Consider the following 18,221-nt stretch of genomic DNA (forward strand, 5'->3'; position numbering starts at 1 on the left):
TATCTGTGCGTGAGGGTACCGAGAACGCCAACAATCGAAAAAAACAATATCCCTTTAATATACCCAACACCGTTAGTCCACGCACAGTACCAAAATCACACTTAAGACTAAATAAATTACTTAATACTAAACACCAATCATATTCTGCAACACACGAAAAATGTAATGGCAAACCAAGAAAACCTCTTGGTTCACACGCAACAGTCCTTGCGCAGTTGTAGCCTACTGGCACTGGCCAACACTATCGTACGGCCAATTCGACCGTGCAATCTTATGCGGTGGTCGTCGTCATCAATTGTCGTTAGAGAAATCCGTATTTTATAGCCAGGTCATCAACGTTCAAAAATTCTGTATTTCAGCAGTCTATTCCTACATTCATTGTCCGGTCCGGGTCGTCATCATCAAGCTATTCATATACAATCTAATACACACGGCTGGCAAACACCACCTTCCAGGCCAAACTAAAACTCCAAGGAGTATAAAGGAATCCAAAGGAGGAATTACGGCCTGCAATAAAAAGAAAAAAACGCTTACGAAAACTCCTAACTAACTAAACTCGCACTATAATCAAAGATAAATAATAAACTTTCTATCATTCACGAACGCGCCTAACAAAAATGAATAAAAACAGTACTTACTCCGAATATAAAAAAAACACTAAACAGCCGGCTTTCGAAGAACAAAAAAAATAACAACCGACTCCTTCCACAGTCCGAGATCCAATGCTTTCGCCCAAGACATTCATCACCGCCCTATCCTAGCTAAAAATGTAAACAAACAACCTCAAATATACCGACAATCTTTCCAACAACCACCAATCATTCGCAAACTACCCTTGTTCTTCGGCGCGCACCGCGGACACACAAACACACGCACACACAACCACACATACTCTCTCGCGCACGCGCGATCTAACAAAACTAAAGCAAATGAAATTCTCTCTCTCTCTCTCTCTGACAAAACTAAAGCAAATAAACACTCTCTCTCTCTCTCTCTCTCTCTCTCTCTCTCTCTCTCTCTCTCTCTCTCTCTCTCTCTCTCTCTCTCACAAAACTAAGCAAATAAACACTTTCTCTCTCTTGCGGTTTGACAAAACTTAAGTAAATAAACACTCTCTCACTCACTCACTCACACTCTCTCTCTCTCTCTCTCTCTCTCTCTCTCTCTCTCTCTCTCTCTCTCTCTCTCTCTCTCTAATGACAAAGCTAAAGCAAATAAAATGTCTCTATTTAACAATACTAAAACAACTCTCTCTCTCTCTCTCTCTCTCGATTTGGCAAAACAAAAAAAATAAATTAAAATAAAATTAATCCTCCACACCGTGATCAGCCAAGGATATCGTGCCTGCCGTCTGTCAGCGAATTCAGTGTCTCTGAACCTCTATGCCATAGGGTCGGCAAGAGTTTGCCCGTTTGGGCAGAATGATCCATGCCTTAGGAGAAGGTCCTCCATAGGGTCGTCGACGGCTTCACCCCCCGGCTTCTTCAGTCGATCCTTTCTCGTAAGAAAGTATCTGAGACGGGAATTCCGTAGTCAACCTCTCAGCTCTGATCAAGTTTGTCGAACAAACTTCGTCCAGCGTGGAACAGCAGAATCGATCAGACTGGTAACGAGGCGACAGGACTCCTTAGGCCCTGGAGCGGAAGGACGGGTACTTTCAGTTTCCATTCCATCCATCTTCCAGGAAGCTCGTGGAATTCAGCCCAGACTTCAGGTTTTCCTGCTTAAGATGCAGTGTGGCGATCCCGCCGTGGCATCGCAGGTTTTTCCCCATAGAACTCTCCCTGCTTTTCTCATGGCCGCTCGGGAGCAGGCTGCCGCCTCCTTCGCCTTTTGGAGGTCTGGTCAACTCCGGTAGGCTCGGGTTCGACCTTCTTCAACGCCGGGACAAACTTCCGGATGCTTACCATGAGTGTGGGTTCATGGTAGTTTGCTAGGAGCCTTCTCTTCTTCGGCCTCAACATCTGGAGTATCTAGCCATGATATTGAGTCAACGGCCTTACCACGTTGGAAACCCCGCTTCTCGTCCGTCCAGCGAGGTTAAGCAACGTCGGGTCTGGTTGGTACTTGGATGGGTGACCGCCTGGGGACGCCAGTTTCTGTTGCCGCCTCCTCCGAGCCTTCCCTTCAGTTGACTGTGGTAAGGCTGAGGTGAGTCGCAGTACCTGTTTTCAGTCGGGCAGAGCTTTCACCCCTACCTTGGAACGTTTCCTAGGTCTCTTTCCTCATTGACCCATCTAAAGTTCCGAATGGTCGCCTCAGGATAAGTTCCCTGTGGGGCGGCCCAAGTTCCGGTGGTTTCAAAGCAACGATTAACCGGACTTTCTGGCCCCTATGGGACCAGCGGGACGATAAGACCTGCAATGGGGGTTGACCTATGGAACCTCTTGATGGTAGTGGATATTCTCGTCCTTTCCCCACATTTTTGATGCTGTTCTCGGACTCGTCAAAGAAAAGGGGGGGGGGGGCATGTTCCGGTCCAGGCCTATGGTCAGGACCTGAAGGATACCTCTCCATCATTCAGGCAGGCTTAGGGGCCGTAGTCTGGCCCCTCTACAGATCCTACAGCTCCTGCCGAGTCGCTCCGTGCGCGACGACTTCATGGTACTAGCGTGTTCTAACCAGCAAGGGATGCATTTTCATACCTTCGCATCTTGCAGTAGAGATACTGCGATGATTCGAGATCCTCTCAATACCACCATCGGCTCGCTCATTCCGGACAGAGGAATGTTCTCTCCGACTATCCGAGCAGAGCCTCGTAGAGAGAGTGTACCTGGGGGTCTTTGGCCTTGAGTAACCAGCAAGTCCTGGCCTGGGGGACCTGATCGCGACAGCTTGGAACCTCAAGCTTCCACTGTTCTTCCTCCCAGTCTCAGACCCCAAGACTCTTTGGCAAGATGCATTCCGGTGATGGTGGGACAACATCGACGCCTGCGTCTTCCCTCCTTTGTTGTCTGTCGAGAATGGGTCTCAACAAGACCAGGTTGTCTGTCAACCTTTCAATGGCCCTGAGAGCTCCACTGGGACTATTCGCAGAACGGTTTCTGGACCCTCTGCTTCCCCTGACGGAACTCCCGGGAGAGCTTCTCCCATGGCACAGGCTACTCAAACAACCACACTGCAACATCTTTCACGAGCCGGGGCTTCGCTTCGGCTTCATGCCTGGAGACACTACGCCTCCTCCTCAAGAAGAGACAACCCGCTACAGTCGCGGGACGGAGGTCGCGTCATCTGCGATAGTCATCCGCAGGGGTCTTCCAGGTGAAGTGGAGAGTCTTCGGTGGTTGGTGTCGTGGGAGATATACCTCTTCCCTTGAGGCCTCTTCTCCAGCAATAACGACCTTATTGCCTTTCGGCGGGAGGAAACTCCTTTCCGCTTTCAGCAATGAAGCCTGTCGCTCAGCCTTTCCCTGACCTTCAGGCTTAAAGGAATAACTTTTTCCTTCCCGTTGGACCTTTCCTCGCTCATGCGAAGCTGCGAACGTCCCTGCCCTAGTCGGAGTGAGACCTCCAACATGGAGCATGGCTCGAACTTTTTGGTCCCTTAAGAGATCTTCTCAAGACCCTTTACGTCAGGCCTCTGATCGTATTCCGTCTTGGGGCTCCTGCTCACTCTGGCCGCGGCCAGTGTGTAAGCAATCTTCTTGGTCTCGTACAACTCCGCCCTTTCTAAGGAATGGGGGAAGGCAACATTCAGGTTCGCTCCTGAGTTGTTGGCTAGAATCAGAATCTTGGGGTCCCAGCCCTTCGGTCCAATTCCTTCAAGATTTTGAGTCACCATTCTGTATCTGATGTCCCAAAACCTTCTCCTTCTTGCCAGTAAAGGCATCGAGAGGTTAGCTTTGGGAACAGCTGCAGTTTGTCCTCACGTGCAGCCGGTTTGGGAGCACAAGAAGGATACAGGGGAGAGTCACCAGTATACCTCTTCAGCTTGGACTCAAGGACATTCATCTCGACCTGACTCCAGACCCTCCCCCGTCACGTCGCCCTACAGCACGATGTCGGATACATCGCAACGTCCCTCGCCTTCAAGTAATACTACTCTTTGACGCAGGTGCTACAAGCTGGAGTCTGGAAGCGTCTAATGACCTTCGAAGCCCGCTTCCTGCAGGGCGTGACCCACAGGAGTTTCGATACGTTTCTATCGCTCTGTGGTGGCTACACAACAGCTGGTCTAACCTCAGGCTCCTTTTTGGACAGGTAGCAGAAGGTTGAGAGCATTGTTATCAGGTTTTAGTCTGCATGAACGAAAGAAGTATGTCTGGCCCTTACTTCTTTCTTCATCATCCCCTCTACTGGGAAGCAGCATCCTGGTCTCTGCATAGCTGACCTCAAACCTCTGCAGGTAAACCATGCTTCCTTGTGTTCCGAGTATTGAGTCAATACTGTCGCGTCTCCCATACCCTGACGAGGTGGTATTGGGAACGTCCTAACCCAGAGTTCCTTCTGGAACGCCAGGTCAACTGCCTAGGACGGGTCACACTTCTTCCTTCACACACAAGCTTATGTAGGCCACACGGTTCCTTGCGGAGCAAGGAACTTGTGAGGTGCAGGGACTCCTTTTCTCGAGTGCGACTCACTCGGATTCTGAGTCCCCGGGTAAAGCCAAAGCCAGTATGGCTGGGGACTTTCCACCCTTCCTAAGGGGTAAGTCACCCAATGTAAATAGCGTGGTTTGTATTTCGGTTACGGAACAAATGACAAATTCGAAGATAATTTGTATTTTTCCTAACCATACAAACCTTAGCTATTTACATATATTTGCCCGCCAGCCCTGTCCCCCAAGACAAGTACTACCTCTAAGTGAAAGTGAAGCATTCACCTGTGTGTGAGGGGGGGAGGGGTAGCTAGCTACCACTCCCCTACCCCCCCCCCCCCCGCTAACTAGCGCGGGGGTAATACACCCTCGTTAAATTCTAATGGCTCGCCATTTCAGCTACGCTAAAAGGTAAACCCAATGTAAATAGCTAAGGTTTGTATGGTTAGGAAAAATACAAATTATCTTCGAATTTGTCATATTAATGTTATTTAATGTTACGTTTGAGATCTTTTTATTTTCCAACAGAGTTGGAAACCAAGGATTATGAAAAGATGCTTAAAAGCCAAGGATTATGAAAAAGTCAAAGTACTTTTTTTGTACTAAAAATAAACAAGATAAAGAAAACGAGAATACAAGGATTCTGGAGTTGGAAAGAGAAGATAAAAACAATATATTTAACACACTCCCCCCAAAACATTCAGTCCTGTTATGAAATAAAAGCAGGATTGAATTTTTAAACAAATACCAACAGTATTTATATTACCAGAATTTTTTTTTCTAATATTTTCCAAAAATATTTACATTACCATCACCAATAGTAAATAAAAAAGCCTACACAGACAAACTTTACTGTAAAATTTGTCTGGTCTTCAGAGCACTAATCTTTGCCGCTTTACGCTTTCCCAGAATGAGATTGTTGGCCAGATTAGAATCATTTGAGTCATAATTAGTACTGTCTTTTATCTTCATTTGAAGAAACATCAGGTCTGAAAAGAAATATTAGATTAGATGAATGTCTCTTATTAAGTTCCCCAGTTCTGCCTTTCAGTAGGGTAACTCCAGTAACTTCCCCAAGCTCATTGAGAACTACATCACTGACTATTCCCATTGGATATTGGTTTGGCTTACTATATGGTTCTTTAATTAGAACCACATCATTCTTTTGAAGAAGTGTATGTTTTACAGGTTTGAATCTGTCTCTCGCATTTACAGCTTGATTTGTCAAGTTACCCAAAAATTCTTCATGATAAATGTTAATCAAATAACTTCTGACTTTACGCAGTTTTGTGTAGTTTTCTTTAACTTTATCACAAGGAGAAACTAAATAGTCCTCATCCAATTCTAGATCTGGATGTCTTTGCAGCTCAGGAATTAAGTTAACTGAAACAAGGTCATAACCCCTAATTAGACACTCTGGTGTTATGGGATCAGGAAGAGATTTGTTTATATCTGTATCTCTTAATGCCTCTTTAAAAGCTATTGGCCTTCTATTCAATAAATGGACAGTCTGGCATATTAAAAACTCAGAATCCCTTATATCTAAAACATTATTTCTTATGGCTCCAAATAAGCATCTCTTCGTAAGTTTCACACAACTTTCAACCATTGAACCAAGAGCAGAGTTCCCTTTGAAAAACTGTTCAAACTGAAGGTTCTTTATGTCATTCTCTTCTAGATAGAGTTTAACTTCTGGGTCTTTTAAATAATCTAGAATTACGTTGCCTCCTGCTACTAACTGAGATCCCTGATCGGAAATGCACAAATTTGGTAGTCCAAACTCAAACGTATGAAGCTGGAAGGCTCTAAGATACTCTTTAACACTCAAGTCCATGCACACCTTCAGATTTATAGCTCTGCTCCATGTACATGTGAAACATATTATCCATGCTTTTACTTTCTTCCCACTGGAACGTACAAAGTAGGGTCCCATGTAATCTACAAAAATATAGGTGAAAGGAATCTCTGGGGGATTAATCCTGAACTCTCTGTAACAGTTTTGATTAAGATTAACTGTCCTTTCATTGAACCTACGGCATATGACACATGTGCGGATTATCCTTTTAACTACTGAAAAAAATCTAGGTATCCAAAATATCTTACGTACTTCAGCCAGTAGCCTATAGCATCCAGCATGTAAAAAACGTTCATGATAATCTAATACAATATATTTAGTTAGTAAACTATCCTTAGAAATTAGCAATGGAAATCGCATCCTTCTGTCATCTTTCAGTTTCTGCATTTTGCTACGTACCCTTAACAGGCCTTCCTGATCCACATAAACATTGAGCTGTCCAACTAACTTCGGGATATCTTTGAGCAACCGGTTTCTTATTTCAAAATATTCAAAAATTTCAGGAAAGTGCTTCTGCTGATCTCTTCTTATTACCATCTTTGTAGCCTCTGCAAAGAAGTTATGATTAATATCAAGACAGCTAATACGTTCAAACTTAACAGGATCCTTTAGTTTTAGTTTCATTTTCAAGTTATTAACAAAGATAAGTACTCTACGGAAAACAGAAACAACTTTATGGTAGCTAGAACATCTTGATAAAGCGTCGGTATGCTCCTCAATCTTTGTAGTTATAGTACCATGATAAGACTGGACAACAACAGGAGAATCTTGCTTTGCCGGAAGGGCAGTTATTACAAAATCCAAGATAGATTCCCTGTTCAGCTGACCTTCTGTCTCATTAAGCAGAAATTTGGGACCTGAAAAGTAGTTAGTTTTCTGAAGCTGCTTGAAAGATAAGCTGCAAGTGATGCAATCGGCTGGATTTTCACAACCTGACACAAAAGAAAAATGAATTGGGTGTTTATTACACAGTTCATTTATTGTGTGTAACCTATTTTGAACAAATACTGAACACTTCTGTATTTTATCAAGCTTGGCAGAAAACCCATGTACCCAGGAAAGGGCAACGAAGCTATCCGAGTAGACTATCAATTCACTTATTTTGATTGGCAGCATACAAGAAATTCCTGATAACTCTTCATACAGACATGCAATTTCTTCTACGGCCAAAGTTATTCCTTACAGTTCCAGAGATGGCATGCTTTTAGATTCCATTTGCTTGTTTAATATCCTATTTTTTGCAAAGACAAAACTGACCTTTCCTGTGGAAATATTTTGTATGTAAATGACTACACCAAACATCTGCTTACTACTGTCTGAAAATGCCAATAGCCGGTAAGTATCTTCTCTACTCCCAAAGACTCTTGGTATCTCTGCAACAGAAGCAGCATTTGCTTGTTTGGCAATATTCCGCCATTGCCTCCTAACATCGGCATCTAATTCCTTGTCCCAGCCCAGATCTTTGTTGCACTGTAACTGATGCAAAATAGCCTAGAACGATTAAGAATAGGGCCATTAAAGTTAAAGAGATCATACTGGGAGGCAATAGACTGCAATACTTCCCGTTTTGTTCGAGCTTGTATGTTAAGACTAATAGGTTTAGTAGATAAACTGTCTTGCTTCCTATCCCATGACAACCCAAGTAATTTTACCTTTTCATTGGTTTCTGTACTAATCTCATTATCTATGTGGTCTTGCAATGCAGAATCATTACTGATGTACTGCTGCAGGTAAAACTTCTAAGGCTCAAAAATGCTTTCTAGTTGTTGGTATGCCCAGAGAAGTTCTTCAGAACTATCATAGGCAACTGCACAGTTATCCATATAACATAGTAGATATATCATCCTCTTTAATTGTAAAAGTTTACTATCATCACTGTCTACATCTAAAATTAAAATCTTATATAGAGCAAGTAACAGTAATGCAGGGCTGCATCTTAAGCCAAAACTTAATCTTAAATTTCTGTATCCCACAACTGTAAAGTCTTCCTTCTCTACGTTTCTGAACCATAGACATAATAGCCTATTGCTATCTGTGTCATTTAAGGCAAGATTATTGAACGCTTTACATAAATCAAAACATAATAACTTCTGTCCAAATCTCAAATGTAATATAGCAGAGGAAAGTTTCTGGTTTAGATTTGGTCCTGAATATATAGCCTGATTGTGACTAATGGAAGGTTTACTAGAATCTTGCTGAAAAAGATTAGACAAATACACTATCCTGCACTTTGTGGTTTCGCAATCCATTTTAAAGATGCCCATGTGAGGCAAAAAGCTATGGTTAGGGTGCTCTCTGAGAAATTCGGGAAGGTTATTAATGCGCTCTATGATCCCCATACTTTCTTGTTCTTTAAAAACTTTACCCATTATCAATACCTTATCCCTGTTATTTTGCCATTTTTTCAAGTTAGACTTTAAAATTGAAACTGCCAATCCATGATTGGAACCTAATAGATGAGACACCTGAGGATTCCAAAATAAAGGAACAACAATTCTACCTTCTTTATCTCTCTTCATATTTTCAAGGGAAAACTTAACCAACTTCTTATTTATTTCAGAACCCCCAGAATCAGAATCCTCAGGTTCAGACTTTACAAATCTATGACAACTTTCTTCTAAAATTTGGTTAGCTGCCTTGATAAGCTGAGATTCAATTATATCCCCCTTATCATCAAATACATTTATGTTAACGGGATCCACAGTATCTTTAAAAGCACAATCCGAAACAAGGCAAGTATTACCATTCCCGAAAATGCTACCAACTAAGTTGTGATCTGAAAGTTGAACCAATCCTTGAAAGGAACTTCCAACATAAGGTAAAAATGATAAATCTTTCAATATTTGTTCCACATTACCATGTAACAATATTCCAGCAGGAGTTTCAGAATATAGAGATTCTAAGTTTGATCCAAACAAGTGTTCCTGCTGAGGAAGACAGTATGCTGAGCGAGTGCCAAGAATTAACTGAATACTCTGGATACCACAAGAATCATTTGACAAGCTTTCATCTGCCAACAAATAACCTCTTTCTTTGAAACCACATACTACCTTACCTAATTTAGGAAGTTTTCACTTTACATTAATAGAAGGTATACACAGTGCTTCAATTTTTCTAAGCCTATCCCCTATCTGTAAACTTACTTCAATCAGCTTAGTAGTATAGTTCTGAGTAGTGTTAATGCCATTTACTGTTAGAGAAATATTTTCCCTTAATGTGGGTAAATTATAACTGTCCGCAATATTGGTCAAAATGAAGTTACACTGACAGCCACTGTCTTTTAAACATCTTAACTTTAAACCATTATCCAAGGTAGCAGTAAAAGTGGGAAGAACAGTCTGCATGTCAGAATCACTCTGGAAAGCTTCCACAATGTTAACCATTGAGTCAGAGATCTCCTTATTTTCCTTAGGCTTGAATTTTGCTTTATCTTTACCCTTGTCTGTAAAAGATTGGCTATCTGGTTTATTTCCATCATTATTTGTGACTTGCTTGCCATCAACAGACCGAATACACAGAAAACTGAAATGCCACTCAGGGCAATATTTACATTTATTATTGAACCTATACCTACAAAATTTACTGTGATGATTTAGGTTAGAACATTTTAGGCATCCTTTCAATTTTCTTATTTTATCTATCTTGGCTTCTGCAGAGTCAAATTTGGCACACTTGTGGATAGGGTGATCAGCTGGTTTACCATCCACTTTAGTGCATATACTACAAGGCTTAAAGGTCTTATTTATTTCATACTTAACATCTACAGCTAAGCTGGTAGCTCCATGGTCACTGGCATTTGATGCTTTGGGGGAAAATAGTTTAGGGACTCCTTTAGTTTTCTTAGACTGGCTACAATAACGCTCACTAGCTTAAAAAAACTTGTCTATAATTTCATTTAACGTTGGCTTGGAGCTGTTAGTAATTTGAATCAAATGATTCTTAAATGCATCATTCAATCCTTCCCATATAAAAAACTGAAGTACTGTATACAGTCCACAGTAATTTTGAATTTGCGTATTCTTTCCATAACCAACCTAACCTTAGAGATAAATTCATATGGATCAGTCTTGGAAGAAAGTTTCAAATGGGATAACTGCCTCAAAACATTAAATTTCTGTGTGTCATCCGAAGCTAGAGCTTTCAGTAGTAATTGCTTTGCATGTGAATATCCCTGCTTATCTGCTTCTAAGGACTCTACTAAAACTAAGGCCCTGCCTGAGATCTGCTGCTTTAATAACAAGAGTTTATCGTATTCAGGGTATTCAAATTTACTTAAAGTGTCTTCAAATTCATAAAAAAATCTGGCAAGGTCCTCGTCATCAGAACTAGTGTATTTAGGCAGGGGAGCTATGGGAGAATTAAGCAAACTTCTTGCGGAACTAAGAGTGTCATTCAAATGGGAAACCGATGAAGAGGGCTCACTAGGGTTCGTAATAGCCACTAAGCAAGATAAAAGTTTGTCATTATAGACCTGACAGGAGTCCAATTCCTCCTCAGACCTACGATCTTCCTCTTCGTCGTCCCATTCCTCATACTTAAGCTCTAATATCTGCTTATTCAAGTCTTTCAATTCTGGAAGCCATTGTTCGAATTGCAAGCGTAATTTCTCCCTTGCTGCATTAGCTAATGTAGGAAAACTATCCTTAAGGTTAAAATGTTTTGTCACACACTTCCTTATATACTTCCTTTGATTCACTAATCTCTTAAGTTCAGACATTGTGAATATATACAACTACCTGACCTATCACAAATATAATAAATATTCAAAGGCTAAAGTATGCGTAACAAAACGAAACTCAAAAGTAAAATTCCCTTAACCACTTTACAGAATATACGGTAGCACCAAGAAATACTGATGGCATCAATACTAGGCCAACGACGATAAATAAAGATTACCAAGGAAGCAAAGTTTCGAATACAAAAAATATCCAATGAAGGCAATTCCCGAGAAAAGAACTTATTTCAGAAATATGTTAAAAAGATTAAATTCACTTCAACCTTTACACTAAAGTATTAAAATGCAAAAAAATAACAACGTTCCACCAACAATGCAAGAGGAGAGACATCGGGCAAGCATCAAAGCAAAGTCATAAAATCCTGTCACGGTTGCCATATTCGGAAAATACTTATATGAAGGTTGTAAAAAATGGTGAGAAAACAAACATCAAAGTGAGCATTGAATTTATTATTGAACATACAGGAAATTTAAAGCACATTATTATGCAAAATATAGATTAATATTAACGACACGATGCTGCCCCGATATCTAGGTAACTTTGGCACTAGTTACCTAACCTCCACACTCTGAATCGCTTATAACCAGTGAAAAGTTTATAAGATGCATCAAGCAATACCATTACCATGATGCCACAGCGCATAGCCTCAAAGTATCAAGCGCCTGCTTGCTCGATATAAATCCACGAAGTTACGCCCTCGGAAGTAATCCAGCAGTATGTGGTGGATGCCAAAGACTATGGTAGGGGAATGAAATCGCAGTCTTGGCCTCTCTTCCATGCTGCTACACAATCCAATATAATGTTCCTCCGAAAACACACTCCCTTGGAGAATCATGCCCTCGTCTCTCCATTGCACTTTGGTGAAACTGGTGGTACTTAGCACTTCATTATTTCACAGCAATAAAAGTCCTTCAAGTAAAAAGAGTTCATTAGTAATGATCACACATTAGTTGGCAAGTTTCTAACGAAGGTTGAGTTTATCCATTTTCCTTTAGTCAAGAGAACTGCTTCCTTGGAGGGTTGGGCAGATACTGCTTGGTAACAATTCTTACCATTACTCGTTAACTTCGTTAACTAATTCAAGAAGGGCTAAATACTATGAAATGGTCTCAAATGCCAGCACACAGTATTTACAGGTATTGAAAAATAATTATTAATGTTATTTAATGCTACGTTTGAGATCTTTTTATTTTCCAACAGAGTTGGAAACCAAGGATTATGAAAAGATGCTTAAAAGCCAAGGATTATGAAAAAGTCAAAGTACTTTTTTTGTACTAAAAATAAACAAGATAAAGAAAACGAGAATACAAGGATTCTGGAGTTGGAAAGAAAAGATAAAAACAATATATTTAACACAAAGGGAAAGAAACATCTCCCTTCTTATGAGATTTGTTCAGGGAGAAAAGAATGTGATAGCAGACTGCCTCAGCAGAAGAGGACAAGTCATCTCCACGGAATGGACGCTTCATCAGGAGGTGTGCGAAAAACTATGAAGGATATGGGGTCATCCTACCATAGACCTGTTCGCGACCTCGTCAACGAAGAGACTTCCAACTTACTGCTCTCCAGTCCCAGATCCAGAGGCAGTCCACATAGACGCTTTCTTACTGGACTGGTCTCACCTGGAAATTTATGCTTTTCCTCCCTTCAAGATCCTTCACAAGGTTCTACAGAAGTTCGCCTCTCATGAAGGGACCAGGTTGACGTTGGTTGCTCCCCTCTGGCCCTCAAGGGAATGGTTCACCGAGGTACATCAATGGCTGGTGGACATTCCAAGAAGTTTGCCATTGCGGGTGGATCTTCTTCGACAACCTCACATAAAAAGATTCCATCAAAGCCTCCCCGCGCTTCGTCTAACTGCCTTCAGACTATCGAAAGACACTAGAGCTCGAGGGTTTTCGAAGGAGGCTGCTAGAGCTATTGCCTGGGTAAGGAGATCCTCTACCATCAGGATCCACCAATCCAAATGGAAGGTATTTCGTGATTGATGCAAGTCCACCTCTGTTTCCTCATCCGATACCACTGTAGTACAGATTGCTGACTTCCTGCTTCATCTTAGAAATAACCGTAACTTTTCTGCCTCTACTATTAAAGGCTACAGGAGCATGTTAGCTGCAGTGTTTAGGCACAGGAACATGGATCTGTCTAACAATAGAGATCTTGAAGACCTTCTCAAGTCTTTCGAGACTTCCAAGGATCGTCAAATTATTACTCCAGCTTGGAACTTGGATGTTGTCCTTAAGTTTCTCATGTCTGAGAGATTTGAACCTCTGCACTCAGCCTCTCTCAAAGATCTTACTCTCAAGACTCTCTTTTTAGTGAGTCTTGCTACCGCAAAGAGAGTTAGTGAAGTGCATGCCTTCAACAAGAATATCGGCTTCTGCTCTAATAAGGCAGTATGCTCCTTGCAACTTGGTTTCTTGGCCAAAAATTAGCGACCTTCTCATCCATGGCCAAAATCTTTTGAGATTCCCAACCTGTCGGATGTAGTTGGTGATGAAATTGAAAGAGTCTTGTGCCCTGTAAGAGCTCAAAAATTTTATCTGGACAGAACCAAAACTTTACGAGGTAAATCAGAGGCTTTATGGTGTTCGGTCAAGAAGCCCTCCTTACCAATGTCGAAAAATGCCTTATCATATTTTGTCAGATTTTTAATTAAAGAGGCTCACACTCACTGCAGTGAGACTGACCTTAGATTATTGAAAGTTAAGACTCATGAAGTCAGAGCAGTGGCAACGTCAGTGGCTTTCAAGAAAAATAAATCCCTTAGAAGTATTATGGACGCAACCTTTTGGAGGAGTAAATCTGTGTTCGCTTCACATTATTTAAAGAATGTCCAGACTCTATGAGGACTGCTACACTTTGGGACTATTCGTAGCAGCGAGTGCAGTAGTGGGTGAAGGTTCTACCACTACATTTCCTTAATCCCAATACCTTTTTTCTTCTCTTGAAACTATTGTTTTTTGGGTTGTATGTGGAGACTGAGACAGTCTTCCGCAATCTTTTGATTTGGCGGGTGGTCAAACTTGTTTCTTGAGAGCGGCCAGATCAATGGTATTGTTGAGGTCTTGTCATAGGGGTGTTCACCCCAGATATGACAGCTCCTAGAGGTATTTCAGCCCCCTAAGTGGATCTCTGGGCTTCATAAGGATAGCGGACTAATGAGGCAGAGTATCATTAAAGTCAGCTTCCTTATCAGGTACTAATCCTTAAGTTTGTTTTATATCAAAACTCTTGAGCTATATTCCTACAATGTCTAATGCTGGTCTCTTACCCTCTATCAAGGGTGTGAATCAGCTATATATATATCCCCCAGCTAAGTTAAATATTTAAAAATGATATTTTCATATTAAAATAAATCTTTGAATATACTTACCCGGTGGATATATATAATTTAACGCCCTCCCTTCCGCCCCTCTAGAGACCCTATGGGCAGAGAAGACCTGGAGTACTTTGGAATAGTGATGGTATCCTGGCGAGTGGTGGCGCTAGTGTACACCCAGCAACCCAACCCCTCGATCGCCCACGAGTTTTGAATCGGCTGCCGGACCGTCGGAGACGTTAGCTATATATACAGTATATCCACCGGGTAAGTATATTAAAAAATTGATATTAATATGAAAATATCATTTTACGATGGAGACTCAGAAGACGGTTCTGGCGATGGTAAGGAAGGGCGATTGGATGGTCTCAGACCTCCAAGACGCCTATTTCCATATTCCAATACATCCCAGCTGCAGACGTTATCTGAGATTCATGGACGGAAACAAGGTCATCCAATTCAGAACCCTGTGTTTCGGTCTCAGCACGGCTCCTCTATTATTCACCAAGATCATGCTGAATGTAGCAAGCATGTTGCATTCGAGGAGAATCAGGGCCTCCCTGTACCTGGACAATTGGCTGATAAGAGCCTCCTCAGCTGATTGCTGTTTGAAGGAACTGAGAATGACACTGGAATTAACCAAGGAACTGGGCCTCCTGGTGAGTTCGAAAAAATTGCAACTGACTCCATCCCAGGAGATTCTTTATTTGGGGGTGGAGATTCACAGTCGGAGTTTTCAGGCTTTTCCGTCGCCTGTGTGGATACAGTCAGCTCTCCCAAAAATCCAAGCTTTTATGAAGAAGGACCTCAGTTCCATAAGGGAATGGAAGAGCCTTCTGGGGACACTCTCATCATTAGAGAAGTTCGTGACTCTGGGGAGGTTACATTTACGCCCCCTTCAGTTTCATCTCAATCGGCATTGGAAAAAGGGGACAGTCTCGACAGGGAAAGCTTTCCCATCACAGACTCCATAAAGTCACATCTTCAGTGGTGGAACAGCGAGCACAGAGTGAAGGAAGGCTTGTCTTTACATCAGAAGAGCCCAGACCTCGTGTTGTGTTCCGATGCCTCAAACTCGGGGTGGCGGGCAACACTGGGGAAGAAGGAGCTCTCGGAAACGTGGACAGTGGAGCAAACAGCTCTCCACATAAACCAAAAGGAGCTTTTGGCAATACATCCGGCCCTCAAAGGCTTCGAAAAGCATGTCCAGGGCAAAGTAGTCCAAATCAATGTGGACAGCACTACAGCTCTGTCCTATATAACAAAACAAGGTGGGACCCACTCATGGACTCTGTACGAGATAGCAAGACCTCTTCTCATATGGGCAGAGGAAAGGAAAGTGACACTTTTGACTCGGTTTATTCAAGGGGTCAACAATGTGAGTGCAGACAGACTCAGCAGGAGGGGTCAGATTCTCCCCACAGAATGGATATTACACCAAGACGTCTGCAAAAGTCTGTGGCAGTTATGGGATCATCCTCTCGTAGATCTCTTTGCAACCGCAAAGACAGAGACTGGAGTGTTACTGCTCACCGGTACCGGATCCCGAAGGCATGCACATAGACGCTTTCCTAAGGAATTGGTCGCACATGGAGGTTTATGCATTACCCCCGTTCAAGAATCTTTACAAGATGATACAGAAGTTCGTATCCCATGAAGAAACAAGGATGACACTGATAGCTCCGTTCTGGCCATCAAGGAGCTGGTTTCCAGAATTACTGGAATGGATGGTAGATTTCCCAAGAAGCCTTCCCTTAAGACCAGATCTTCTCAGACAACCTCACTTAACTCGAAGCCACCTAAACCTCCGAGCTCTACGTCTAACTGCCTTCAGACTATCGAAAAACTGGTTAGAGCTAGAGGTTTTTCGAAAAAGGCAGCCAAGGCTATTGCGAGAGCGAGGAGGTCTTCCACCATCAAGGTGTATCAGTCCAAGTGGGAGTTGTTCAGAGAGTGGTGTAGGGCTAACACGATTTCTTCATCCAGTACCTCTCTAACTCAGATAGCAGATTTCTTCCTAGACCTTAGAAATAAACATAACTTCTCGTCCTCTACAATCAAAGGTTACAGAAGTATGTTGGCTACGGTTTTTAGGCATAGGAACGTAGACCTCTCCAATAATAAGGATCTGCAAGACCTGCTTAAGTCTTTTGATACCACCAAGAAAAGACAATCAGCGTCTTTTGCCTGGAATTTGGATGTGGTCCTTAAATTCCTCATGAGTGACAGATTTGAGCTTTTACACACGGCTTCTTTTAAGGATCAAACCTTGAAAACTTTGTGTCTGGTTAGTCTAGCCACTGCTAAAAGAGTAAGGGAAGTTCACGCTTTAAGCAGGAACATTGGTTTCCGGGATGGAAAAGGCATTTGTTCCTTACAATTAGGGTTTTTGGCCAAGAATGAGAATCCTACCCGCCCATGGCCCAAATCCTTCGAGATCCCTAATATTTATGATGTGGTGGGAGACGAGTTGGAGAAGGTGCTCTGTCCGGTAAGAGCATTACGGCTATATGTGGACAGAACTAAGAGTCTGAGAGGCGACTCAGACGCTCTGTGGTATGCAGTTCGAAAACCCTCACTGCCCATGTCAAAGAATGCCTTATCCTTTTTCATTAGGCTGTTAATTCGAGAAGCTCACGCCCAGTGTGATGAGGCGGATCAGAGGCTTCTCAAAGTGAAGACACATGAAGTCAGAGCGGTAGCGACTTCAGTGGCTTTTAAACAGAATTGTTCTCTGCAAAGTTTGATGGATATGACCTTTTGGAGGAGTAAGTCCGTATTCGCATCTCATTATTTGAAACATGTTCAGACTCTCTATGAGGACTGTTATACGCTGGGTCCATTCGTGGCGGCGAATGCGATAGTAGGTGAGTGATCTACCACTACGTTCCCATTTTCCTAATACCCCTTTTCTATCTCTTGGAACTCGTAAAGTTATGGTTATATGTGGAGATTGGTCGTCAGTCTTCCGCAATCTTTTGTTTGGTCAGGTGGTCAATTTGTTCCTAGAGTGCGCCCGGAACAAGGGTATTAGTTGAGGTCCTGTCATGTTATAGGTGGTTGTACCGTTTGACAGCTCCTAGGGATCATCAGCCCCCTGAGTGGATCGCTGGATCTCCTAAGGATGGCGGACGAAATGACGCAGAGTATCATTGCTGTCAGCTTCCTTATCAGGTGAGAACCTCTTAAGTTATTTATGTAATGCTTAAGTGAATTTCCAAATATGTAGCTGTCTCTGACCCGCCACCAAGGGGTGTCAATGAGCCATTCTTATATAACCAGCGGGTAAGTTTTATATTTAAAAATGATATTTTCTTAATAAAATAAATATTTGAATATACTTACCCGCTGGTTATATAAGTTAAAAACCCACCCTCCTCCCCTCTAGAGACCATGGGGCATGGAAGATCTGAAGCTTGTGGGTATAGTTCTACCTGTTGTACCGCGAGGGCGCTAGTGTACACCTGGCATATCTGCGATATTTTGCACGAGATTTTGAAATTTCTGCCTGGGCGTCAGGAGACTTTAGCCATTCTTATATAACCAGTGGGTAAGTATATTAAAAAATTTATTTTATTATGAAAAAGGGATTTTGACGAAGGAAAAATCTATTTCTGGGGAGAGACCTGTGGTGCCCGGTGAAAAGGGTCCTTCTTTACACTTTTCTGATATAAACCTTCCAAATATACCAGAGAAAGATAAAAGCATGGAATGCAGAGGTTACTACCCTCGCGCGAGCACCTTGTGGGTGTCGTGTATAAAGCAGGGGCG

At 42.2% G+C, this 18,221-nt stretch overlaps 2 protein-coding genes and 2 pseudogenes across 2 annotated transcripts in view; 2 read left to right on the forward strand and 2 right to left on the reverse strand.

Annotated features, from left to right (window-relative positions):
- Positions 1-18,221, forward strand: part of LOC137618366 (probable ATP-dependent RNA helicase ddx17) — a 208,025-nt gene that overhangs the window by 154,749 nt on the left and 35,055 nt on the right. The gene's annotated exons all lie outside the window — the stretch shown is intronic.
- On the forward strand, positions 1,990-2,108 carry LOC137618557 (5S ribosomal RNA; annotated as a pseudogene).
- Positions 5,487-8,073, reverse strand: LOC137618364 (uncharacterized). Its single transcript, XM_068348532.1, has 3 exons — positions 8,065-8,073; positions 7,703-7,883; positions 5,487-7,324 (listed from the first exon to the last, which is right to left on the reverse strand). Exons 1-3 carry the CDS (start codon positions 8,071-8,073, stop codon positions 5,487-5,489), a joined length of 2,028 nt encoding a protein of 675 aa, XP_068204633.1.
- On the reverse strand, positions 8,132-11,109 carry LOC137618365 (uncharacterized; annotated as a pseudogene).

The sequence above is a fragment of the Palaemon carinicauda genome, chromosome 24 (genome assembly GCF_036898095.1).
Source record: "Palaemon carinicauda isolate YSFRI2023 chromosome 24, ASM3689809v2, whole genome shotgun sequence".
Taxonomy (NCBI): domain Eukaryota; kingdom Metazoa; phylum Arthropoda; class Malacostraca; order Decapoda; family Palaemonidae; genus Palaemon; species Palaemon carinicauda.

Coding starts and splice junctions, on each gene's coding strand:
- LOC137618364 (XM_068348532.1), bottom strand. Junction 7,325..7,702: donor ATTGGCATTTTCAGACAGTA/GTAAGCAGATGT, acceptor CTTTTGTGTCAG/GTTGTGAAAATCCAGCCGAT.